The sequence below is a fragment of the Terrapene carolina genome, unplaced genomic scaffold, assembly GCF_002925995.2.
Source record: "Terrapene carolina triunguis isolate 2854851 unplaced genomic scaffold, T_m_triunguis-2.0 Scaffold69, whole genome shotgun sequence".
NCBI lineage: Eukaryota > Metazoa > Chordata > Testudines > Emydidae > Terrapene > Terrapene triunguis.
In genome coordinates this window covers 56869612-56897436 of record NW_020664420.1, presented here as the reverse complement: position 1 = coordinate 56897436, position 27825 = coordinate 56869612, and the positions used below count along the sequence as shown (strand labels likewise).

General features: G+C 37.8%; 1 protein-coding gene across 10 annotated transcripts in view; it reads right to left on the bottom strand.

Moving 5' to 3' along the window:
• Positions 1-2111: 2111 nt before the first annotated feature.
• Positions 2112-27825, bottom strand: part of PPIP5K2 (diphosphoinositol pentakisphosphate kinase 2) — a 94933-nt gene continuing 69219 nt past the window's right edge. For 2 of the 10 annotated variants that reach the window (XM_024196586.2, XM_024196587.1), the window contains exons 22-30: positions 24393-24500; positions 24194-24310; positions 23175-23348; positions 20108-20281; positions 18771-18840; positions 15297-15359; positions 11318-11464; positions 6934-7062; positions 2112-3946 (exon numbers count right to left, since the gene is read on the bottom strand). In XM_024196586.2, the coding sequence (XP_024052354.1) occupies positions 3879-3946; positions 6934-7062; positions 11318-11464; positions 15297-15359; positions 18771-18840; positions 20108-20281; positions 23175-23348; positions 24194-24310; positions 24393-24500 (1050 nt within the window). In that variant the 3' untranslated portion in view covers positions 2112-3878. Of the gene's footprint in view, positions 3947-6933; positions 7063-11317; positions 11465-13364; positions 13422-15296; positions 15360-16232; positions 16353-18770; positions 18841-20107; positions 20282-21326; positions 22718-23174; positions 23349-24193; positions 24311-24392; positions 24501-27825 lie in introns of those variants that run through there. The other 8 variants (XM_029910885.1, XM_024196589.2, XM_024196590.2 and 5 more) reach the window with 8 other exon arrangements.

Below are 27825 nucleotides of genomic sequence, written 5' to 3'. Positions count from 1 at the left end.
TTCAGTTTAATTAGACATAGATTTGCGCATTTTATTTTATTTTGCTTGGTGACTTACTTTGTTCTGTCTGTTACTACTTGGAACCACTTAAATCCTACTTTCTGTATTTAATAAAATCACTTTTTACTTAGTAATTAACTCAGAGTATGTATTAATGAGCAAACAACTGTGCATATCTCTATCAGTGTTATAGAGGACGAACAATTTATGAGTTTACCCTGTAATAAGCTTTATACAGGGTAAAACGGATTTATTTGGGTTTAGACCCCATTGGAAGTTGGGCATCTGGGTGCTAAAGACCAGCATCCTTCTGTGAACTGTTTTCAGGTAAACCTGCAGCTTTGGGGCAAGTAATTCAGACCCTGGGTCTGTGTTGGAGCAGACGGGAGTGTCTGGCTCAGCTAGACAGGGTGCTGGAGTCCTGAGCTGGCAGGGAAAACAGGAGCAGGGGTAGTCTTGGCACATCGGGTGGCAGCTCCCAAGTGGGTTTTTGTGATCCAACCCGTCACAAGGTGTCCTTCTGCTTTACGTCTTCGTGTGAACGTACCTATTCACTCGACTTTAAAACTACCATATCTACATTGGTAATTTATGAATTTGCCTCTTTGCTCCCACTTAACTGGGATTGGACAATGAAGTTTCTCTCTTTAGAGGTGGATTGCATTGTTAAATTCAGAAGGATTTTTGGATTTACCTCTGAGAAATCATTGCTTGGTGAGGATGGTCCATTCTGCTGAGTCCCAAGGGCTGAAAGGACTGACCCACTGTTGCACGCATCTCTGGAGATGTTCCGGGTGGCTGTAGAAGGGATGTGGAGGCCCCAAAAAAGCAGTCCAGCTGCCATTATCCCATTGATTGAATGAGGGTGCTCTCTATGGGCGGGGAGCAATCATGCCAGAGCTCCCCGTCTGTGGATCTTGAGAGTTCTCATCACGGTTGAAACACATCTTTGTGCTTTTGGCTTCCTTGGTCTATTCTATTCCACCAGGATGGGGCAAGAAACAGTGACAAGGAATAGTATTTGTCTTAAATAATAAAATTACAAGCAGCTGCCATCTTACACATGATACTGAGAAGGACTAAATTAGCATCACAATTTGGAAGCACCAGAAGATACTTAAAATTATGAAATCTTGTTTTTAAAAACTGGTAAAGTAATTATATAACTTCCTACAACTCTTAAGTTATTTCCAAAGCTTTTGAATTGTGAAGCTGATTCTTTAGGTCCTAACTCCACATCAAATTGTGTTGCTTCCTTTATGGTAGAGAGGAAAATCCCGAGTCACTGATCAAAGATAGTGACAGGGTGTGACTGGGATACATAAAACTGATTTTGAAAAATTCTTTACTTGTGGAATGACCAGTGCCTCTGCATAGTTAATGATTAAAAGTACTTTGTTATAAACCCGGATTTTAAGCTCATCTCTATCTTTAACAACAAAGCAATCCACCTCAATTTTTCACATAACACATCTCATGCCAGCATAGAATGTTTCTGGAGTATGTACATTTTAGTAAATTTAGCCATCAAATGTACTGTAACCTACTCTAGAATTTACTTTAAACGCAAATTTGAGTGTCGCCTATCCCAGGCAGAAGCTATCTACTCTAAGTAGTTTAAAATTTCAAAAGTAGGCTGTTTGAGTGTTTGGATAGGGTTTTTTTTTTTAATTCTCCTTAAATTGTACTGAATTTATGTTTCTCTGGAAGTTGTTTCCCTACTTTTGATTTGCCCAGATCTTGCTCTAATTATTTTTTCCATTTCATATTTGAGTGCTGATCCTTCAGTTTGTTGCATGAGGTCAGACTGCTGTGCCCATATGGACCCCCCAGAAGTCAATGGAGCTCTGCATGGGTGCAGCAGTGCACGCACATGCAATGAAATGCAGATGGGGGGGGGGGGGGCTAAGTGTTTTCCTATCCCCATTTCAGATGATTGCTTTTAATGATGATATACATGACTGCTTCCAATTCTTATACAAATTCATATTTCTAAACATGTTTTATTTCAGCTTTTTTGCACTGGGATGAGCAAAAAAGCTGGTAAATATACTGAAAGTCAGATACTCTCTATTAATGAAAAAGCAGAATAGACATTAAATTAGCCATTGACCTTGTTTTTATTTAGGAGCGCATCAAAATTTTTAAACCAGAGCTTTGGTTGACTGGAATGATATGCACACTTAATTTTAATAGTGTTTTTAAAAAACAGGAAACATGATGTGTACATTCAAATGTGTGCAAGACAAACATTGTCCATACTACATGGTTACATTATAGAAAATGAAATGTTTGAAATATACAACTGTGAACCCTTTATGTTTTTGGTATTAATTATTTAGTCAGCACTTAGTAGGACTATTTTCTAGAAGCCATTTCACATGTGCCATGTTTAAAGATTTGTACAGACTCTGTGGCAAGTTCATAGTGTAACTGTAGTTACACTGAGAATTGCTGGATAAGGAAAACAAGGCTCTGATGCTTAAATATTTCTTTGATGCTAAATCTCTTGTAATTTAAACTGGAAAAAAGTCTAACCTGCAGTTTATAAAGTCATTATTAATAATCAGCCACTTGAACTTTCAAAAGTGGACAGTGATGTTTTGAATACATTTTATAATTCTAAATGCCACAGATGAAAGCACAAAACTGCTGAACCTGGATGACTGCTCTACAAAATCTGACCACTTAAAAGCATAATCTGAGTTGCTAAAGCTTCTCATAGCTCTAATAAAGTCTTCAACAGTCTTAATGAGAGCTGTTGACAACAGCTGCGTTTAGAATGCCAATGGTATGAACATTACAGAAAATGCTGAAGCCTAAGTATTCAGATAAACTTTGAAACATTAAACATTCTGGTAACACTGCAGTTTCTCTTTCATATGAACGGGTGGTAGGACGCACCACTTACAGATGGGATATTTAGAGTTTCTAGGGTAATTTACTACCAGACCAACTGTAATTGCTTCTTAAAAACCTTGTTTTTTATTGTGGCCTTTTTTTAAGTGACTTTTTAAAAAACAAACCTATGTAGCAAATAAAGGCATCTTTTCAGTAAACAAAAGAATTTCTTAGAATAAGAAAATATATAAACAATTTTTTTCTGTAGGAGGATATACAGACATATTCCTTATATAACCATGTATATTAAACAACAAAATAAAAAGTATATTCAAATGTTAGGGGTCTGATGTAAACACACAAAAAACAAGGAGATTCAAAGTGAAAATACACCATCCTTAATTCACCCCATTGTGCCTAGTTACTGCAGCATATATGGTATTAAAAATTCAAATGCAAGAAGCACTTGTTTAACTCAAAGAGCCAAGTGATTTCTTTGGAAATGTATTCAAATAAAAAAATGCTCCTAGCCAAGATCATGCGCATCAAATTTCAGCCCAGGAAAAAAATTCACAGCCACATTATAAACCCCCTGAAAACAGGAGTTTATAATGACAACTACAGTGGCGCTTTGAGAGCCACTATAATACATACCGTTGGGTTGGGGTGTTTTTCTTTTTGCTTAGTATACATATATAGTAAACAGACACTGAAAAAACTGATGTGCAGCTTTTTCATTAAAGTTGTGCAATTCATTACACTACTGAGTAAACCTCTTTGCCTTAAATATTTTAGAAAATGAGACGAGACCTTTCAGCTGAATATATACAGTGTGCACTAGTTAAGAGTATTTAAATTTATATACAGGTAAGTGCACCAAGACAGACAGACATGAATGGCTTTGGAGAGTTGAGTCAAGATTTAGTCTGCTTTTCTACCATTAAAAATGCATACTGAAGATTGTTTTTGAAGGAAGATGCTTCCAATTTTGTCTGAAGTCCTTCATTTCTTCTCAGTAAGGGTTTCATCACCAAATTTTACATCAAGCTAGATTCTTTAGGAGATGGAGTAACATCAGAGATGCCATTGGAGGGTCCACTGGTAGCTGCAGAGAAGCAAAAAAACCCCACACTGGTAAGATTGTACAGCAAAAGAAAGGTCAATATTAAAACTTACATCAATCTTGCTGTAAACTGAACTCAAGTAACCCATTATAATCACTGAGGGTATGTCTATACTTACGCGGTAGTTCGACGGCTGGCAATCGAACTTCCGGGTTCGATTTATCGCGTCTGGTCTGGACGCGATAAATTGATCCTGGAAGTGCTCGCCGTCGACTGCGGTACTCCAGCTCGGCGAGGAGTACCGCGGAGTCGACGGGGGAGCCTGTCTGCCACGTGTGGACCGCGTCTGAACCGCGGTAAGTTCGAACTAAGGTATGTCGACTTCAGCTACGTTATTCACGTAGCTGAAGTTGCGTACCTTAGTTCGAATTGGGGGGTTAGTGTAGACCAGGCCTAAGTAACTCAAGTTATTTAATGAGGAGTCTGGTGGCGCCTTAAAGACTGACAGATTTATTTGGGCATAAGCTTTCGTGGGTAAAAAACCCACTTCTTCAGATGCATCAAGTTAATTAAGTCACTTTTGAGATGTTTGGACTTAAAGTTAGACCTACTTTGACATTGTTACACTGTGTTGAGCAATTCACTCTTGAAATTCAATAGTCTGCCACAGATGAAAAAATTAACGCACCAATAGCAACTGTTTGTGGAACCCTCTAACATCTGCTCTTATAGAAGTCAGACAGTCAGAAGAGGGAACACATTTTAACAAATTATATTGATCTGAATCGGCTTGAAAGCCACAGAAAAACAAACAATTATTTTTCTCTAATGAAGAGGCAGGAAGTTGGTAGGAAAAAATATTTTCAAGCTTCTCAGCTGTAGTACAAATAAAGGAAAGTTTTTACAAACTGTTCTTGACAGCGTTTTTAAACAGATTTTCGTATACACGTAGTGTTGAAGTCTTTCATATGGTTAGTTATAGTCAAATAAATAAAAATTCTTGGATTCATGTACCTGTGCATAGGCTTTATGGGAAATCTCAGCCAAAGGCTCTAAAACACTGGACCCAATAGGGGAGTTATATGGTATCCCTGCTGTGATAGTTAGACTGGCTCCAGTGCTCCAACAGTCAGTTTCTTTCAAGCAGGAAGCAACAATAGACCCCAAATAGCCAATTAAAAAGGACAGAAGACAAACTTCAATATCCCTTAAATCTCTGGAGAAGATAAATGGTTGACTGGGGGTGCGGGGGGGGGGGGGTGATTACATTGCAACGGGAAACAAAAAATTGAACAAGACATATCCTGAAGAACAAGCATAAGACATCTTGAAGGGATAAGATAGTTACCTCCCGAAAATATATATAACAGCCATCAAAATGATGTAACACCAAAGTATTAAATAGGGAGGGCCGAAAAGTCTGAGGACCCTTCAAATGGAAGATTTTGTAACAGGTAGGTCAAATCTAAAGAACAGCATTTTGTAAATGCACGTAGAGAAGATAATTCTGTTTTTCAAATCTCCTGGACAGACATAGGGTAAGAAGTTGGCAGACTCTCATAGAGTGAGCCTTGCTAGGCAAATCTAGAACTTGAAGGCTATGTTTATAGGACTCAGTATTTAGACATGGTTCTTTTGGAGACAGAACCTGTCAATACTGGATAGAATTAAAAGGTGGATGAACTTTACAAAGATTTCAGTCTGTGCTAGGAAAAAACCTAGGATCATTTTTGTTTCTTAAATAGACACTGGGCCTGTGGAGAATGGCTTCACTGGAATGGATCTATTGGCAAATGATTAAGGTGAAAGTCAGTCACTCTCTTTATGATTCATCTGTTGCACAATATATTTACAGAATTTAGCTGTAAACTGGATCAGTCACTAGAAACTGAACCTTACTGTACAAGGTTAAATTTATTGTTAGAAAAATGGCTTCACTCTGAAGAAACCCAAGAACATAGGAAAGGAGCAGTTGAAAAAGAGCTCTCAGTGTCATTTGGATCATATTAACATTGGATAGGACAAGAAGCAATGGGCTTAAATTGTAAGAAGGGAGGTTTAGGTTGGACATCAGGAAAAACCTCCTAACTGTCAGGGTGGTTAAGCACTGGAATACATTGCCTAGGGAAGTTGTGGAATCTCCATCATTGGAGAGTTTTAAGAGCAGGTTAGACAAACACCTGTCAGGAATGGTTTAGATAATACTTAGTCCTGTAATGAGTGCAAAGGACTGGACTAGATGACTTCTCCAGATCCCTTCCAGTCCTTTGAGTCTATGATCCTATAACAATGTAACAAGTGCCCCATGTATTTGATAAACAGCTGCAAAGAATTAGTCAGAATTCAAAATTTGTTTAATAGGTAGTTTTATTTATTTCTGTTTGTATGTGTCATTCCAAGGCTATTAGCGTATCTAAATTTCAGCTGTTTAAGAACACAGGGAGAAACACTGAATTTGATCAGTATCAACTGATAAAGCCTTCCCAAGTCTAGCTCATCAAAACTAAAATCTAAAGCCTATGGGGTTACGAGGAGCAGTGGGACACTACTCAGACCTTCACCAGCATGGGTGGAATGATCCTTTCCTCTCTGCTGATTTATTTAACACACAGTAGCTCGATTATTATTTTTTTACTGTGTCTAACTGCCTTGAGTCTAAGTCTGGAAGTCTAGTCCTAACTGCAGATTGACTGCCACCAAGTCACCTGAATACAATTTGAAAGTTTTTTTTGTAACCACCAGGGTACACTACATCTGTATTCTATGGAAGCCTCAGTTCAGCCATTACTGCTGAAGTGTTATTTTTAAAGTAGCTGTGCAATGCTATAATGAATCTATTTTGTGACTATCTGAATGATTCCAAATACAAGGATAAGGCAGCTATTTCATAACATTCGTGAAGAAATGATTCAACAGGTAGATGGCAGACTATCTTAATAAGTAATAAATCTTTGCATCTTGAATATCTATTGGGCATATTTAAGCAAAAAGAGTTTGCTGTTCTGCCTCTGTGACAGAAGTTACTTACATAAGGTTGGTTTCTCTATTGCTAGCCTCTCAGGCAAGGCTGCAAGTGGTGTTGGTTGGATTTTTGCAGGGGTGTATGTATTTAAAGAACTTTTTCTTCCAGACAGTGAACTTGAAGATGCTGAAGAAGCTGAAGGGGGGGAAAAAAAAAAAAGGTCTTTTTTTACCATCATGAACAAAATGTTTGTCAAGTATTTGCACATTACCAAAATGACAAAAACGTCAAATTCCAGACTTATGGAATCTGGAATCCGGCCATGGATTTTGGGTTTTTGGTCTTTATCATGGCTTCATAGTGTGGGGAAGGAGAGGAAAATCTGCCTGATCCATCTTAAGAAAGCAACGCAAAAGCTTCACACTGCCAGGAATAATAAGGTTAGTGAATAGTGATTGTTGCTTTGCCAGAAGTGCTCCTGACTTTTGACAGGGCATGGAATGCTGCTAGAACTGGCATTTTGTTTGTTCTACCTAGTCCGAGATGTCTAATTAACAAGCCTGTAACGGAGCAAATAGATATTTGGTAACTGCTAGAAGACATCATAGGAAGAGGACAAAAAAAAAAAAAGAAGAAGAAAAAGTCCACACACAAATGAATTCCCCCCAAAGGGAGATAGGATGGGAAAAAAATACTTCTTTCCACTGCCAAAAGCATTCATGCTCCATCCTGTCAGTAACAAGAGCACTGACCCTTCCTCCCAGGTACCAAAACTTGTTACCAATAAAAGCCAACTCCGCACCAACAGGGGAGCCCTTCCCCATAGCAGCTAACTAAGACTCCCTCCTCCTTCCAACTGCCAAACACTCCCTTAAAAAACAGGGCAACCTGACACACTTCTTTTCCAACAGTTAACCATTTAATTCTTTGAGGTCTCAAACTCTAGGTGGCAAGCCCTGTAGGTTTCCGCTCAACATCGCAAACTATAATTATTTTAGGCTGTCTACATTTCTCGTTTTTCTATTGCATCCTGAAAATTAAGATAGCATTTTAAAGTAACACTATCCACTTAAAAATCTCCTTTCCCCCCCTAAACATAGTATAACTGCTGGTGAGCCTCCCTGTACATTTTTGTCATTTTATAACCATTTTTTTATTTCAAAAAAATGTTTCTCCATCTGTTCATGTATAAAAGACACATAAAACAAGATGCGGAATTGACTACACTGGGTAAAAAATGAAACTGACTATTCATAAAGTGCTGTCAAAGTAAAAACACTAGAAAGAGGAAAGCATCTCTAATCTTGTTTGTTATACTATATCAAAGAATAGCAAGTACAATTTTTCCCACAAGAAGTATAATTTCTTTACATGCCCCTCACAAGTTTGCATTTCCCCTTTCACCCTATGCAAAAAGTACAAAAATCACAGTGAAAACCACACGTGTTGCAAGTCTAGCATTGCAGAAAACTGTTTCAAGAGAAGCAGCAACAGACACTAATTTGGAAGGCAATCATCCCCAGCACATTCACATCAACGAGATGCAAACTTGAAGTTCCATTCAGGACCATTTAAACATTAACATGTAGCATAAGGAATCTTTTATAGAAAGAAAATTAAATGAAAAGATATTGTGCATGTGGAACATTCAGATTCAATAATAAAAAAGAAACAGGAAATACAGATGTTATGGTTCCAGAAGCAACATTAGCTCAGCCAGGTTGAACATATCATATTTTCTATTCCTGTATTTCTGGTTAACTGTGTAGTTTAACATCTGTTTGCCATAATATACACACCACAAAGCATACACGATGCACAACATATTTGAGTTTGGTTTAGTTAACATTGGGATTAACAGATATCCTGTAACAAATTACAACCAACATGGAAATATAGTGTAAACCACAAACTACTGCATATTTGACAGTAGTAAAATTGATTTTCTCCTGCATTCCAGAGTTACAATAATGTGGGTGGGGAAGAGTGATCTCACTAAAATGAGAGAATGATTAATTGGTTCAAGTATGATAATATTTCCAAGTTTGCCATATTCCAGAGAAACCAATGACCACATAGTGAAAAAGTATTTCAAACACATTAAGAGTTGATTAACATTTTTGGTAAATTATAGAATCATAGAAATGTAGGACTGGAAGGGTCCTCAACAGGTCATCTAGTCCAGTCCCCTGCACTGAGGCAGGACTAAGTATTATCTAGCCCATCCCTGACAGCTTTGTCAACCTGTTCTTAAAATGCCCCCAATGATCGAGATTCCACAACACCCACCCCCCAGGTAATTTGTTCCAGTGCTTAACTACCCTTCCAGTTAAGAAGATTTTCTTAATGTCTAACCTAAACCTCCCTTGCTGCAATTTAGACCCATTACTTCTTGTCCTGTCCTCAGTGAATAAGAACAATGTATCACCCTCCTCTTTATAACAACCTTTTACATACTTGAAGACTGTTATGTCCAGAGGTGAAGGTAAGCTGGTCCGGTCCGGCGTACTGGCAAGAGCCAGTATGCTGTGCCGGACTGAACCGGCTTCTGCGGCGGTGATTTAAAGGGCCCAGGGCTCCAGCCGCTGCGGGGAGCCCCGGGCCATTTAAAGCGCTGCTGGAGCTCCGGCAGCCAGGCTCGGGCAGGGATTTAAAGGACACAGTGCTCCGGCTGCTGCGGGGAGCCCCGGGCCCTTTAAATCCCCGCCGGAGCTCCGGCAGCCGGGCTCAGGCGGTGATTTAAAGGGCCCGGAGCTCCGCGCCCTTTAATTCACCCCTGAGCCCTGGGGCTCCCAGCCGCCTCGTCAGCTGGTAGCTCTGGGGTGATTTAAAGGCCCTGCCTCGTCCGGTTGAGGCCACGCCTCTTCTGGTTGAGGCCACACCCCCGCTCAGGACTCCGGCATACCGGTAAGTCCTTTAAGTTACTTTCACCCCTGGTTTTGTCCCCCCTCGGTCTTCTCTTTTCCAGACTAAACAAACCCAGTTTTTTTCAATATTTCCTCTTAAGGTCATGATTTCTAGACCTTTAATCATTTTTGTTGCTCTCCTCTGAACTCTCTCCAATTTGACCACATCTTTCCAGGAGTGTGGTGCCCAGAACTGGACACACTACTCCAGTTAAGACTCCTGCTAATACATCCCAGAATGATGTTCACTTTTTTTACAACAGTATTACATTGTTGACTCATATTTAGTTTGTGATCTTCTATAAACCCCAGATCCTTTTCTACAGAACTCCTTCCTAGGCAGTCATTTCCCATTTGGTATTTGTGCAGTTGATTAGCCCTTCCTAAATGTAGTACTTCGCATTTGTCCTTACAGAATTTCACCCTATTTATTTCAGACCATTTTGTCAAGATCACTTTGAATTGTCCTCCACACTGCTTGCAATGCCTCCCAGGTTGGTATTGTCCACAAACTTTGTAAGTATACTCTCTATGCCATTATCCAAGTCATTTATGAAGATATTGACTAGAACTAGATCCAGGACAGATCTCTAAGCGGGACCCACTTAATATGCCTTTCCAGCTTGACTGTGAACCACTTAACTACTCTAAGTACGGTTTTCCAACCAGTTGTGCACTCTCCCTTACAGTAGTAGGTTTGTCTTGGTCAGGGATAGTCAATAGGTGGACCGCAGGCCAAATCCAGACCACCAGACACTTCTGAATGACCCCAAATCTTTTTATTTATTTATCTTTTTATATTATTATTATTATTATTATTATTATTTTCTCTGGAGTCAGGTTGACTATACCTTGACCAAGAAATTTGGACCTTGACAAAAAAATAATTGGCTACCCCTTGTCTAGGCTATATTTCACTAGTTTGTTTATAAGAAGATCATGGGAGACAGTAACAAAAGCCTTAAAGTCGAGATATAACACATGTACTGCTCTCCCCCATCCACAAGCTTTGTTACCCTGTTGGTTTGACATGATTTGTTCTTGACAAATCCATGTTGACTGTTACTTATCAGCTTATTTTCTTCTAGGTGCTTACAAAGTGATTGTTTGATTATTTGCTCCATTATCTTTCTGGGTACCAAAATTAAGCTGACTGGTTCATAATTCCCTGGGTTGTCCTTATTCCCATTTTTATAGACCAGTACTATGTTTGCCCTTTTCGGGTCCTCTGGGATCTCTCCTGTCCTCCATGAATTCTCAAAGAGAATCGTGTATGGCTCAGAGATCTCTTCAGCCAGTTCCTTAAGTATTCTAGGACATATTTCATCAGGACCTGCTGACTTGAAGACCTATGAACTGGCTAAGTAATTCTTAATTTGTTCTTTCCCTATTTTAGCCTCATATCCTACCCCATTTACACTGATGTTTGCTATGTTAGTCATCCAATCACTGATAATCTTTTTGGTCTGTTCATTTTGATAAATGGCCTATGGATCAACTATGACCAATAGTGTTTATGGTTTACAGTAAAAAAAATTAATTACAACATAAAGCAGTAGACATCTCCGGTAGGTTGTCACTTGAAGTAGCAGCAATGGAGGCAAGAAATTCATCCACCTGCTTTAAAGACAGGGAGTTGTGCAGGGTTTCTAGAGGGCAGATGGAAGGCACCATGGAATATAGTTCAAAACCTACAAAAATAAAGAGAGAGAGAGAGAATTTCCAGACATTAGAAATCAGACCAGAATGGAACTGTTGTACAGACAGGAAACACTGCATAAAAATGAACAAAGTACATGTCTGATATCAAAACATGCAAACATACAATATCCTCGAAGTCATGACATAAGACGCTATGCAATATGGAGTTAGAACAAGGTATGTCAGATTCCATCATATAGTAAGCTCAAGATAGTGTACTACATACTACAAAACCCATGTCCACATAAATCAGTGTACACAGATACAAAATATATCTTTGCTCTAGTCTTTGCTCAGTACATTAAGTTAACTACTGTTCCGGACAAACTTATTCAATCATTATAAAAGGCAGGGAATATCAGTATTTTCCCTACTTGTTCCCATACCAGTCATAATAATATATAGGTAGCTAATTCATTCAAGATGGAGTAGCAGCATGGTCATGCTGTGAACATTTTTAACTGAGTTGCTCTTACAGAGAACAGCTAATAACATTGGCATTCCTGACAGGCAACACCTTGTAGCATACACTCTCTATCCTCTCAGGTATTCTAGGAACAAGACTTGCTTTAGGTTTCCACCTTAAGGTCCACCAAGACCACTACCAGAATTTTTGTACCTTGAGACTATATTTTAATTTTATAACACACATTTATACCTATCTTTACTAAAACAATAATTTACATCACTAGAAATTTCACAACTTAAAACTGTAAACTATACCAAGACAAAACTGAAGTGATATTTAACTTTATTTTCCAATATTACTATAGACATATTGACATTTCATAAACCAGCCATGCACATTTTTATTCCTAATGAAATAAAACAAAGCATTTAAAATACATATCTATGATTAATAGTGCAGTTCTGTGAATTGATGTAAGCTTGATAGCACTCAATGAAACGTGCATCCTACAGCATTTCAAAAGAGGAGACACTTGTCCACATTAGCGTTCTCATATACAGCTGCAACATTAAATTTACAATATTGAACTGAAAAATTATAAATTGGTATATTTCTTCCAAGATGTTTATTTCAATGAAAAGACAATACTTAAAGAATATCTAGAATTTCAGTTCAAGGTACATTTTTTTTGGGTAAAGGTATCAATATCTGAACTCCCTCAAAAAACATTACTAAGCATTTATATAAAAAATAATTCTACAAAATTTCAACTCATGAGCTTTTGTATTCATATTTGGACCCAGCCTTGGATTCAAGTGAGAGCCAATCCTGCTATGCAAGCTGCTCATGGGTACTTAAGTCAGCTTCACTTACACTATAACAGTTATAATGTTGCATGTTTTTAGAAACTTAGTTGTCATATGCAAAACAAATACCACCACACAACTTCATGTATACTTTCTTTAATATGACAGCAACTAAGCTGCAGTATAAGCACTAAAATAAATGTGTTTGGCATAAGTATAAGATATAAAAATACTATGCATGCATGCAAAGCGCAAACCCTTTTTTTGCATTACTGTAAGTTCAACAAGATTTAATTTTAACCTAATGAAAGTGTTACCAGCACGAAAATGTTTTCCAAAATATTTACATTTTATTCTAACGAACAATTTAGTGGGACAGTGTCAGGGTAGGTCAGGACACATGCTTTACTAAAAAAAACAAAAACAACAACCCACCTATGTTTCAATGCCTATTGATGATGATGATGATTATTATTACTACTACTATGGTAACAGCTGTTATAGAAAATCCATAGGAATTTAAAAAGAAAATTTTAGAAAAATTAACTGTTTATGTTTACTTTTTGAAATTTCCTTTACCCAGACTACACAAAATGCAAGACACGAAAGGGTTAACACAGCAATTTAAAAAGCCATCCTGCTCTCCTACATTTAATAGCTAGACACACATATCACTGGAGCTTAGAAATTCCACAGAGGAAATGGACCAGCACCTAAAGAGGTGTGGATGTTCTGCATGAGGCCCAGAAAATAAGGTAAAGCACTGTCAGAAGATGACTTGTTTCAATGTATTCCTTGAACTAAAGATGAAGGGGGGCGGCGGGGGAGAATAAGGGGATGGAGAGTGTCTGTGAAATGGGTTAGAGGTTGTAAGGACATCACAAAGTTATGGAAATAAAAGAGCGAAAGGGAGAATCAAATGACAGTCCAGAAGACAAACAAACAACGATATGTTTAAAAAGTTGGTAGAGAACACTTGGGAACCTGAAACACCTCAGGGAATGCATTTAAGATTCACAGGAGCACATGTGGCATGCATTAACTTGTAAAAGGTATGTGGAAAGCATTTATATTAAATGAATCAGAATACACAATGTGCACAATAAAGTAATTGTGTTTAAATAGAGATTTTTATAAAGCATTATCCAGTTACAATAAGTATGTTGCTGTCTGTTCCCTTTAGCACTAACAAATTTTTTGAAACTGTTACATAACATAGATTCTACTTCGTGAATCTAGTCTCACTTTACAACTTTCAAATGTTTTGCCAACACTGAGTTTTTAAATACAGCATTTGCTCTTTTGTTTAGATTATCTGACTTGATTTTATATAGAGTAAGGCCCACCTTTCTCATTTTCAAGGAGGATGTTTAAGTCAGCCTTTTAAAACTTTTTATTAACTGCAGGTTTGGTGGTGATTCTAACAGTTTTATACTAAACACTTTCTTCGGGAAGCCACTGCAGTACAAATATTGACTAAAAATTCCAAATGGATACAATATTTCAAGTACTACTTCATGACTTAATTATTCAGAAGCAAAACAAAGTGAGAACTATGTGTTTTTTTTTTTAATCTAAACCATCTTCTAAGTAAAAGGTTTGTTGGAAGGCAATAGCACAGATCTTTACGGCTATTTTCACTTCAGTTTCAATGGGAAGACCTTATTACCCTGCCACTGTATTGTGTCAGTAAGTGGTGGTGCACAGTTTTAAAATGGTAATTAAGAAATCTGGAAAAAATCTACACTAAGATGTGATAAATGCTGAAGATTGAAGCCAACTTCTATGAAAAGGGCATGCTATAGGGCCTATGTAGTGAGCTAGAAAGTTATGAGTAACATATTTCATACTTTCAACTTGCATATGTTAAGATAGGTTTCATTAAAATATGGTAGACTGGAGATGAGTTAGCTTTCACCATAGAGTTCAAGAGGTCAACGCAAGACGAAGGCAACTCTAACTGATTATTAGTGAAGTATTTAAGTAACTAGCATACATGATGAACATATTGATAATTACGTATGGCAAGGTTAAGTAGCAGTTTTTCTGTTCAGTCATCAAAATTGCAGATTAACTGAAATGGACCCTAAATTTTACTTTACTTTTTAATCTAGTGAAACTTCAAGAAGATGGTAGCAAACGCCAGTTGTCAGTTACTGTGATTTCATCTAGATTCAGAAGGCTCAGGGAAACAGTGGAGCTCATCAGCAGGAAGAGGAAGAAGTGGAATGTTAAGTTATTGAGAAGTATATGCCATTCAAGATCAGAAAAGTTTGTTTTTATCATATACCATACACAGTCTGATCACCTGAGACATTGGAAAGAATGCAATTTGTCAAGGAATTCATGATTATAAGCAATATTTCCATTTTCACAAGATTTTCTGATGAGTGAATTTTGAAATCATATTTATATAAATGAATAATAAAGGACGTATTTAAGACTATATCAATGTATCTAGTGATTATGAATATGTTTGGAACTATGCTTGGTTGAAGTCAGGAAGGACAGATGATTGGACGAAACTGTACACCCCGTGTTTGAAATAAAATGAAATTAAGGGATGAAGCAAGGGAGTATTTTTTTTTAAATAAAAGCAAAACATACCATTGGTTGGGTGTCGAGCAAATGAGATAGAAAATCTTTTAACAGCAGAACCACGTGTGGTGTCTGAGAAAGAGAAAAACAGGTACCTGAAATTCGTAACAGCTACCAAAAGAGGGACACATTTCAAAAAAGGAAAGAAGAAAAAAGATGAACAAAAGGTTAGAATTAAGTGGCATGCAGAAAGGACCAGAGGAAAGGGCTAGAGGCCAAAAAGAGGTTAAAAGTAGAAAATGTGGCTTTATTGATAACTGCAAGGTGTTTAATGAAGTGTATGAAAGAAAAACAGGATGAACTGGTGATTTTGGCATACAAAGTTATATCTGGTTAGAGCTGAACATTGAGAAGAGTGAATTTGGGGAAAAATTGCATTAATACTGCTCGACCTCAGCGTTAAAAAAGTAAATTAGCACATTTTCTTTAAATGCTGAAACCTGCTGTGAAAGCTGTTCTACCCAAGATTACTGAAGCCTAAAACCTACACTCCTCTATCCACACCCACACACCCACCAAAGAGGAATCCTAAAATTTTCACTCAGTAATATGAAACTGGTCTTTTCCTTTTGGCTCCTTGTAAATACTCCATGCAATGTAATATGTTTCAATTCAATGTCAATACGTAATTATCAAAATCAGAGGCTTAAGCAATGAGCACTTCCAACTACATTTTCAGCTCTTCATTGTTCTTAAACTGTACATGCTGAAAATTTTTCAATGTATATTGTATTCAAGGTACATCAAATAGAGAAGCCAGGAACAAGGATTAACTGTGTCATTAAACTAATATAACCAAGCTATGGGCAGTAAAGAGGCAGTAAAAAGTCATACAATTAATGCTAAGGCAAAGGATTCTAGGATTCCACTGAATCAGTAGCCTAGGGTTCGTCTTTAGAACTTCAACATGGATTTGTGTGTGCATCTGAGAGAGTGTGCACATACCATCTATGCAGCCAGAAGAAGTCAGCTTTTTACGTTGAGTACGAGCATAATCCTGTAGGTTAGGTGCGCTCGAAGAACCCCCGAGTACTGAGGTGCTAAACAGGCCCGCACAGTGAGACCCTGATGGGAGTTAGAGAAAATACATACAACAACCAGGTGCTCTTCCATTCACATTGGGGATGCATGCAGCATGCAAGCACTTGGCTCTTACCACACAAAAGGCAGCCTTTGGCAGTGCCTTGAACAATTCACAATATGCTTGTAATGTCACAGTGGTACTTGTAGATTGTAACTACTATAATTTATTGTGCTTCTACACATATCAGACCACCCTCTGCTACATGTGACTAGAGAGGACTGGACTTTAACAAAGGGACTTAACTTCCTGTTGTCAGGTTCGGTAAAGAAAAATTACCAGTTAGCATCAACATAAATAAAAAGACATGAAAGTTACGTGTTTTAGAACCTGCAGTTCTGAAACAAATATAACCTGGAAAATGTATTGCTTTCATGGAAATTGACCCCCTTGAAATGGCAGTCTGTAACTTCAAGTACTCACACATTTTCCTCAGACTTTACATAGAAAAATGTCACTTTCCATCACTCATGATTTAACGTGAAACATGTTAACCAAATTGTCCATTCTTATATCTGTATTTCAGCTATTGTCACAGCCAACCATAGAAATTTAAAGCAGAAGTTTCACCAGGTTTAGCATCACTTCTTTCCTAAAGAAGACCCTTGTATTAAGTAGTCCTCCATGTAAAAACCTGTATACTTTTGTTGCCCAGTCATGAACAATCTTACCATTAGAAGTGGTTTACCAAGTAATTGATGAAATACCATTAATACACTTAAGTGTGAAGACATTTTCTGTTTACGTAGTCCACCATACTATGAAAATCACATCCAAATTAAGAGAATGGGAAGAAATTACTTTGTCTAGAATTTGTATTTTCCTTTAATCTTCTTTATTATTCTGCAATGTTATTACTTGATGGAGGCCCAGTTCAGATTTCATTGTTTGTATTTCATATACATGGCAGTATATTTAAAATCAGCCATATACCCAGTGATTTATTTCCTTCCAACAGTGGGAAACATTACTAGCACATGTGATGAATCACGGCCAATGTAAATTGGTGCCTGGTCTGTGGCAAAAGCCTTTTCACCAAAGTAATACCTTCAACTATGCACGCAAATGTAACAGCTTCTACGAACTATACTGTGTCACATCGAAGAAGGGTAGTATAATTTTAGCAAAAAGTTAGAAAGATTGGCTTCAGTAGTCAAGACCACCAGATGTATACATTTTACTAGGAAAATGTAACAGGAATAAGAGTATCACAACGATCAAACATACAAATAAGTACAAAGCCTTAAATGGAAAGATAGTGGAATTTTTACTTCTAACTCACAATGCAAGGTATTTATGTGTGTGTTTTGTTTAATGTGTTCCAAGTTAGTTATTTCTGAAAACAGACAATTTTTTGCATTTACAGAAAAAGATACAATTAACTTACAGCAGCACAAAATTTCCTATCTAATGCATAACAACTATACAAATAGATGCCTGTTTCATGGTAACAGCAGAAGAACATTTCCTGAATTAAAGCAAGTTAAGATGTTACAATCCACAGTTAAAATTAATTATTCAGTCCATTGATAGAAATATTTGAGGGCGGGAATGAGAGGGAAGTGCAAAAACCTCAGTCTCTCATTAGAAACTAAAGTTTCTTGGTGAAGGACAGGAGGCTAGGGTTTTTTTTTTTTTTTTTTGCACCCACTAGTACAGGGGTCCCCAACGCGGTGCCCGCGGGCGCCATGACCTACTGGCCGCCAGACAAGCAGCTGCTGAAATGCCGCCGAGAAGCGGCAATGCCAAGAAGCGCTACTGCCGAAATGCCGCTGAATTTCAGCGGCATTGCCTCTCGATGATGCCTCTTGACGTTGCCGCTTCACGAATTTCGGCGGCGACGCCTCTTGACGTTGCCGCTTCATGGCGGCATTTTGGTGGCTGCTTGTCCGGCAGCCACAGTCCTCGGTGGCTAGTCGTCCGGCGCTCGCCCCACGGAAAAGGTTGGGGACCACTGCACTAGCATCTCTTCAGTTGTCTCAATTGACCACAGCAGAAGACACTTATTTTTGCTTGAGGAAAAGTGTTTTTAATAGTTTGCATACTGGGACTTTTGCTTTCAAAGAATTCCACAAAAATATTAACACGTAAGTCATAATTTAAAATTTAAAATAACCCTGAGTACTTTCTTTGGTTAGAGTAAAGAATCAGTGAACAGTCTCAACTGTTTTGCTGTTCCCTAAGATCCAGTTTCCATTAAAATAACTTTTGCTGCTGAAATATTGCTGAACTCGGTGGGTTATACTGCCCCAATGAATTAGTAGATACTATTATATTCAAAATACTATTTGGAACTGTTTACACAAGAGTTTTAAAAATCCAAGATCATATATCTGTGTGCAAAACAAAAGGCATTGGAAAGTCTGCTTACTTGAAACAAAATTTCAATTGCATGTACATACCTAAACCACTCTGCTTTTGTTCCAGTATAGTTCTTGGTGTTCGTAAGTTACTATTGTTGTCTGAGAGGACCTGCATATGGAAAACAGAAAAATAAGAAAAAATAGAATAACAGCATGAAGTATCCGTTAAACTTGATATATTGGCCTGCTCCAGACCGACAAGTGTTAATAAGCTGTATGATAAATGTTAGTAGAAATACATAAAAGAAATATGAAAGATCATGCAATATCCCCTGGTGAAGGGAGTCCATTTCACATATGAAGTCCTTGCAATGAGGTGGTGCAAAGCGAGCATTCAGAATTAAAAAGAACACAGACCAAGACAGAGATGAAAACACAGACAGTTGAGATAGATTTTACTTTATTTTACCAAATGCACACTCCTAAACTGCTCCTGTATTGAAAGGGGAATGGGAGAGGGAAGGAAAGACAGACAGGCTGTTGAAGTCACCATACAGTCACTGATCCATGCACGGGCTCTATCAGCGTAGCCTTCAGACGCCTTTACTGCACTCTTTTACTATATACAAGTTCCTTAAATTTCCAAAAAGATCATGGAAATTACTGAAACTCTTAGAAAAGAAAGGGGCATGGTTAGAACACCATCCATTGTCCTATATACAGACAATATTTTGAAATGAGCAATCTTTAGATCTTCATTGATATTTTGACTATGTCTCATTTGTCCTGCTCTTTCCCAAATATTTAGACAAAAAGGCTTCAAAATATTGTACAATCCAATGGATGAAGTACTGTGTTTGGTTTTTTAATTAGATATCTCCAGATATAGGAGTGAAGGCAAGAATGGTTAGTGCTAGAGTTTGTTTCCTGCTCAATTAATACCAGGCCACTGAAAATATGATCTATACAAAACAAGTTTTGAATAGTAATATCAGACGCCACATCAATTATTTTAAGTAGCATCATCTGTCATTTATTTTTAAAAAAAGTTTCAATTTACCTACCACCAAATTAAGCAATGCTGTTTTTAAAGTCTTAAAGGACAACTAAGCCAAAGCTGAAGTCAGTTTCATTAGACAGGAGTCTCTGCCTTTTCTAGAGTGTTAATGTTTACAATTCCTGTAAAAAAAACCCCAATTCATTGTGGAAATATCTAATACATTCAGTGAAAATTCTGTGAAAAACATGCATTTGCTTTCTCCTCCTTCCTCCCCCAACATTCTTGGAAGTAACTAGTATTTTAAAAAGTACATTTTAACGACAAGTGTAAGAATTTACTTGGAATGTAATCCATAACAAGGGATTAGATGTCCTTAAAGACAGCTGGTTGCTGCTTGGAATGCATAATAATGTTTAATGAAGTAAAGTTTAAAAACCTGTTGCCATGAGCCAAAAATACTGGATGTGAAAGCCAATGATTTAGGGGAGACAGGGGAAGAAGTGATTTGTTCCCCTGATCTGCGTCTTCGACGCCCAGTACCCACACCACTGGTGTAATGCAGCCAGGTACCAATACACTCTGGGCTAGACACACTCAGGGGGCTCTCTTCCTGGAAGTGAGAAAGGGGGCAAAAAAACAGCAAAGCATGCAAAGTTAGATTCCACAGAGCCAGTGATCAGAAAAAAAAAATACAGTTTGTTTGCACTCTTTTATATACAGCTTTAAAACTATTAAACAGTTATTAGGAATGACTAACATTTCAAACTACATCTTTTAATCCACTACTTTCACCAAGTTTCTGGTAGACTAAAATTTTACCAATGGCAAGATAGAAGAACAATGGTAGTCAGTAACTGGTCCACAGCTTTAAAAAACACTGGTAACAGAACACATTTGTTACTCTGAACATACTGTTTAATAGTTTTCCCCCCTTCAAAGTATAGTAAGCTTTTCTATCTATTATTTAATAGATTTTTATTTTGCATTTAAAGTACTACCACTTATTTCAAAGAGCCAGAAGATTTTGGAATGGGACTGGAGATTAAATGACTGACTCCCCAGGGGCGGCAAGAAGGATTTCTTAACCTTAAAGCACTAAGGAACTTCTGGTGCCAAAGCGTAGAAAGAGATTTCAAGGGACAATGTCAGGCTAAAAAAAGCCCTATTCTTCTACCTGTGTTAATACCATCTAGATCAGTGGCTCTCAAACTTTTGTACTGGTGACCCCTTTCACATAGCAAGCCTCTGAGTGTGACCCCCTTTATAAATTAAAAACACTTTTAAATATATTTAACACCATTATAAATGCTGGAGGAAAAGCGGGATTTGGGGTGGAGGTTGACAGCTCGCAACCCCCCATGTAATAACCTCATGACCCCCTGAGGGGTCCCGACCCCCCAGTTTGAGATCCCATGATCTAGATTAAACAGCACTGAACCTTTTTAGAAATGTAAATTTGTTTCTCACAATTTATATTCTTTAGTTTTTCCATTTAATTGTAAGCTCAAGGAAATAAGACTAGTCAACTTCATTTCTGGTCTCCATCACTAGTACAGTGCTGCCAAGTTTGTATTAGACTCTGCTGAAGACTATAATCCAGATAAATTTAAAGTTTGAATTTTATTTTACCAGAGATTATAAAAAAAAAAAAAAAATAAAAAGACTTTTAGGTTGAGCCTAAACTACCTGACAGTGTCCCTTTAAATGAATGGACTGGAGTGGAAAGAGTTATCTTTAAAGAAATAATTCTAAGGCAATTTAAGATGAAGTCAAACTACACTTTCAAGATACCAACTGGTCAAAATTCTTCAAAGACTGTTTTGCAGATTTCAGTGTGGCAGACCCAAATATATTAGCTCTTCCAATTTACCTTTTTTGCACAGTTTCACAGCTATATGAGTAAAATCAAAGACTATTATTCAATAGGAAGTAAAAATTTAGAATTTCCATAAAAGCTGGATGCTGGAACAGATTCTACTTGAATGTTTTACCTGCTGAAAGTCAAAGTTTAGCAATGCATATCAATAATACCTCTTGAAAGCAGCTTCTGAAAATTTACAAAAATGAAAATGGTTAAAATTTTGAAATACTATAAAACTGCACGTGAACTTCTCTCTAGGAAGGGAGCTTGCATGATCAGAGTGAAAGCCACTTTCAAAAACATTGAAATTACTCCTCTCAAACATTGCTTATGGTAAAACAGGAAATGCAACCCTGCAATACATTGACAAGTATCACCTCTTAATTTTTTTATGTTATATACAGATCATAATAAAACAAAAGCATCCGTATTATTCTCCACACATTGACAGTAACCAAGTTACTTGGAATTCTTACTATTGTGGTACCCAGTCTATATAAGCACCTATTCCTGAGACAACATGCAGGGAAAAGAGTACACAGTTCTTTGAGGTTTTAAGCAACTGAGAATAAGGTAGTAAACTGTACATCTTATGTTCTAGTGTCAGGCCAGGTCTACAGTATAAACTTACATCAGTGTAACTATGTCGCTCAAAGGTGTGAAAAATCCACACCCCTGAGCAATGGAATTATACCAATCTACTCCCCGGTGTAAATGGCATTATGTCAACCGGAGAGCTTCTCCCATTGACATAGCTACTGCCTCTTGCAGGGGTGGATTAACTACACCAACAGGAGTAGCTCTCCCCTCAGTGTAGTAGCGTCTTCACTGAAGTGCTACAGCAGTGCAGCTACACCTGTGCAGCTATGCCACTGTGGTATTTTAAGTTTAGACCTACCCTCAGTGTCACTAAGGTACTAGTGTGCACCAACAGTGTCTTTACTGTTCAACCATATTAATGGCATACAGTGAATCATCACGGACTTGCTTCACTATTGTGATGTTAGAGCACCTTTTATGACAGTTTCTCAACTCCTTGGTGTCATGGCCTCTACACTGGGCACCCAAAAAGTCTTAGGGCACTTATCTGAAGACTCTGGAAAACACACATTCCCCGCCCCTCAAAGCATGCTGCCAATTTGCTCTCTTACCTTCAACCACTGTGCCACTGGAATCAGTTGCTCCCTATGAAAGTTAATTGTAGATGGCGAAATTTTCTTACAGCTACCTCTCCTTCCCCCACCCCAATCCCCACAAATGAAAAAATTCAATGTTTTGTTTCCATTAGCAGCAGTCTTGTGAGAATGCATATGCAAGCAATGCATGTTAGTCAGCTTGGAGAAGAAGGAGTTGAGACTAAAAAATGTGTATCTTCATTTTCATAGAATAAGAGTTATATAATAAGATTTAAAATACTAAAGGAAAGAAAAAGAATTTATATGGCCAAACAATATGATGTTTCTGAAATTCCTTTCAGACAACCATTGCCATGGAGAATTTCCCATGGAATAAAAGCAGTACTTTGAGAAGAATGACACCATTCTATTTTTGTGTAATCAAAAACAGAATAGTCTCTACTTTTTTGTTAGAAGTAAATGAAGAATTCATTTCAGTAGACATGCACCGTGACAGAAACACTTACTTCAACAGAACCAATCTTCCGGGATCTTGGAAGGGGCGACTTTCTGTGTATGTGAATTGGGTCTGACACCATTGGCTTGAATACCACTATTGATCGATCCGTTTCATCCCTTTTAGAAGTATGTGACTCCTCATCACTATCATTTTTATGGGAGGTTTTCTTTGAGCCTTCATTCTACAAGTAAAGGTATTACCTATTCAAGTTAGCTACATACTTTGTACTATATGGACATGGAAATCCATTAAGTAGATCAGTTACAAAAAATGCTTAAATTATTCTATACGTAGTAAAGTGTTAATGATATGCATGAAGTTTAGTGACACAAGGTTCTTAAACCATAAAAATACTGTTTTTTATACACCTAGAAAAAGCATTTGCTACTTTAACTCTCTTCTACCACATGTGACAATGTGACCATAATATCATTGCTCACACCACCATGTCTTCTTATAAGTTTCACTGAATATGTAAAGGATAAAATCCTGGTTCCATTTAAGTCAATGGCAAAACTCCCACTGACTTCAATGGGGGCAAAATTTCACCCACAGTGTCTTAACATGTGTAACACCAAATTGTTTAACTATATAGATGTACACATATACAAACTGAAAAATATCATCAATAGTCAATATTCCCTAAAATTCAAATTCATATTTTTTCTTAAATGTCATCTTGTGCATTTGTCAGAATATTGGAGAAACAGGACTATCTCCAACAACAAATTATGCAAAGCCATAAAAGGTTGCAATTACAAAGGCAGTAAAGGAACAAATGAGGCGAGTATACCTTTTATTGAAGAAAGTATCTATTTGAATCAGAGGGCCTGAATTATGACGTATAACTGTTACTCATAGTACACTAGTTTATTTTTATATGCACACAGTACACACACAGTTAATTCAAAACCAAGAGTCATTCTTTCTAACTAATTCTCCAGTGATTAAAACAAAAGTTATTGGAACATATTCATGAACAGAGAATCCTTGAACTTTTGTTCTAAAGTATGCCAGAAGTATTACCTCTCGGGAGGCAGGTCTATATCCAAAACCAGCTGGTAAGTTTTTATCCTCTTCACAGCCTTTAGCTCCCGGACTAAAGTGAAGCTCCACATGAAAACGTTCTTCTGAAGAAAGTTCCTAAAGACAGTGAATATCTGCTCTTTAAAACACGGTTTGAACTAATCATATTTCTAGATATTTATCAATTTTATTTACTTACCTTGTTTGGATCCTCGTAGAGCATGATAACAATCTGGGTCATGTAATTGAGTTCACTGACAATATTGAGATAGTCCATAGCTCGTTTCCACTGTTCATCTTTTGATTCCTTAAAGAAATGGAAACATTTTGTAACACATTTTAAATTAAAAAACATTTGAAAAGAAAATTGAAGTGATTTAAGAGAAAAATGTGATCTTAAATTATGAATATTTAAGACATATTTTAAAAATAAATTTTACATTCAACCCAAATTCCCACAGTTCCTCTAAATTAATGAAAATTAAACAAACATTCTAGAAAAACAAACCAAAGACTAGCCCTTCAAGTTCAGGCCACATTTAGAACCTTGCATTTGCTGAAATTTTAGGGCTGTAGAAATGATTAGAGAATTTGCCATAAGCCACAGAACGAACCCCTCAACAAGAATGCCCTTCATTGTAAAAAATAAAAATACTGAATCAAAGTATGATCAATAAAGCAATTACTATGCTCATAGTAAACTCCTAATAAGTAGGGCTGTCAAGCAATTAAAAAAAATAATCGCAATTAATCGCATGATTAAAAAAATTAATTGTAATTAATTGCGCTGTTAAACAATAATAGAATACTATTTATTTAAATATTTTTGGATGTTTTCTTCATTTTCATATATATTGATTTCAATTACAATACAGAATACAAAGTGGACAGTGCTCACTTTATATTTATTTTCAAAAACAGACTCCAACGAGAAACCGCAGAACTGGAATTAATTTGCAAACTGGACACCATTAAATTAGGCTTGAATAAACACTGGGAGTGGATGGGTCATTACACAAACTAAAAACTATTTCCCCATGCTAATTTCCCCCCTACTGTTACTCACACCTTCTTGTCAACTGTTTGAAATGGGCCATCCTGATTATCACTACAAAAGTTTTTTTTTCTCCTGCTGATAATAGCCCACCTTAATTGATTAGTCTCGTTAGAGTTGGTATTGCAACCCCCATTTTTTCATATTGTCTGTGTGATTATATATATATATAATCTTCCTACTGTATTTTCCACTGCATGCATCTGATGAAGTGGGTTTTAGCCCATGAAAGCTTATGCCCAAGTAAATTTGTTGGTCTCTAAGGTGCCACAAGTACTCCTCATTCTTTTCACTTTGCACAGTAACTGGAGTTCTTTGAGTGTCTCTCTGTGGATGTTACATTTCAAGTGCCCCTGCGCCCTGCATCTTTGATCAGAGGATTTTTACAGCAGTGCCCATTTGGCCCGTGCATGCACCCCACACATTCTCATGCCCCACACCGAGGTTTTATGGAGCTGTGCAGGCAAACCACCCGCAGGTCCTTCTCCACCAGAGAATCCCTTAAGGCAACTCTGAAGCAAAGGGGAAGGAGGGCACGTCGCGGAGCACCCTTTCTTTCTTTGAATAGCGGCTCTGTGGGTGCTCCACTTCAGGTGACTTCTAAGCAGTATCCCCATAAAGAGGTGGAAGGTTTGAAGCACAGTCCAATACAGAAGAGAGAACTGCATTGCCCACAGCTGCATTTGATCTTGCCACAGGTACCAGGGTGTAATGATTAGAAAAGGTATTAACAGAGGACCAAGTTGCTGCTCTACAGATGTCTACAACTGGTACATCCTTAAGGAAGGATGTAGATAATGCTCTTGTAGAATGTGCTATTACTCTTGAAGGGAGTTGGACATGAGCTCTGTCGAAACAAATCTTAATACAACCTGAGATTCACATAGACAACCACTGTTTCAAAATTACCGATCTTGTTTCTCTCCGCAATGGATAGAAATAGTCTAGGAGATTTTCTAAATGGTTTGCTCCTGTCTAGGTAGAAGGCTAATGCCCATCTCACATCTAGAGTATGGAATATGGCTTCTTCACTAGTCCGAAGTGGTTTTGGGAAGAAAGCCAGAAGATGAATGCTTTGATTAATGGGGAATTTCGAGGACACTTGAGATAAGAATCTTAGATAGGCCCATAACAACCCTTCCTCTTTGGAAAAATACTATAAACCAATTCTCCTACCCTTCAGGCAAAAGTGATCGCTACCAGAAAGGTTGTTTTCAAAGATAATCTAATAATGAACACCCAGCTAGTGGTTCAAACAGATGCTTCATAAAGCCACTGAGGACAGGTTCTGGTCCCAGCTAGGAGAAGAGTCTCTGATTTGTGGGGAGATATTTGACAAACCTTGCAGGAATCTTGCTGTAGAGGTGAGTGAAGAGAGAACCCAGCCCCCTCTCCCCCAGATTTGTGAAAGGCTGTTACTGCTGTTAAGTGAACCTTAACAGAATTTATAAAAAGACATCTTCAGCTCCAACAGATAATTCAGTACTATAGGAAAAGAAGAACAAGTTGGCGAAATCTGATGACCGTTACACCAAAGATTATATCGTTTCCATTTCTGGAGGTAAGTATTACTTGTAGATGGTTTTCTACTATTTAATAAAACTTGTAGCTCCGAGGAACAATCTCTCTCTATCCCAGAGAACCATTGAGGAACTATGCTTGGCACCAAAAATCTGTAAATTGGAGTGAAGTGTTTGACCTGCATCTTGAGTCAGCAGGTAAAGGACTGATTGGAAGCTTCCATGTAGGGTGAAAGGCGAGTCTGATGCAATAGGGATATCAGACTTTTCTTGGCCACATTGGTGCAATTAGTATGACATTGGCCCAGTTTTGTTTGATCTTGTTGAGAACCTTCAATAACAGTGTTGGTGGATATTTACAGAAAAAAGTTGAGAAATGGGTCTCCTAGAGATAGAGGTTTGAGACCCCCGTCTGGAGCAATAGGTGATGCATTTTGTGTTGGCAGCTGTGGCAAACAGATCAATCTATGACAGTGGTGGGCAACCTGCGGCCGGCCCCCCAGGGTAATCTGATTGCGGGCCGCTAGAGATTTTGCTGATGTTGACTGTCCCAGTGGGAGCTGTGGGGGGCCGTGCCTGCGGATGGTCTACGTCAGCAAAATGTCTAACGGCCTGCAATCAGATTACGCTGATGGGCCGCCTGCGGGCTGCAGGTTGCCCACCACTGACCTACGAGAATCACCAACCTGAGAATATCATGTGAAGAGGACTCTGCAGTTCAGTTCCCATTCATAATTTAGAAAGAAATGTCTGCTGAGATGGTCTGCCATGGTGTTTTGAATACCTAGGTACTAAGAAGCCGAGATGACTATGTGGTTGGTTATGCACCAATTCCAGAGTTTTATTGCTTCAGTACATAAAGATGGGGAACGTGCTAGTCCCTGACAGTTGATACAGAATCACAGAAGATTAGAGTTGGAAGAGACCTCATGAGGTCATCTAATCCACCCCCCTGTTCAAAGCAGGACCAACCCCAACTAAATCATCCCAGCCAGGGCTTTGTCAAGCCGGGCCTTAAAAACCTCTATGGATGGAGATTCCACCATCTCCCTATGTAA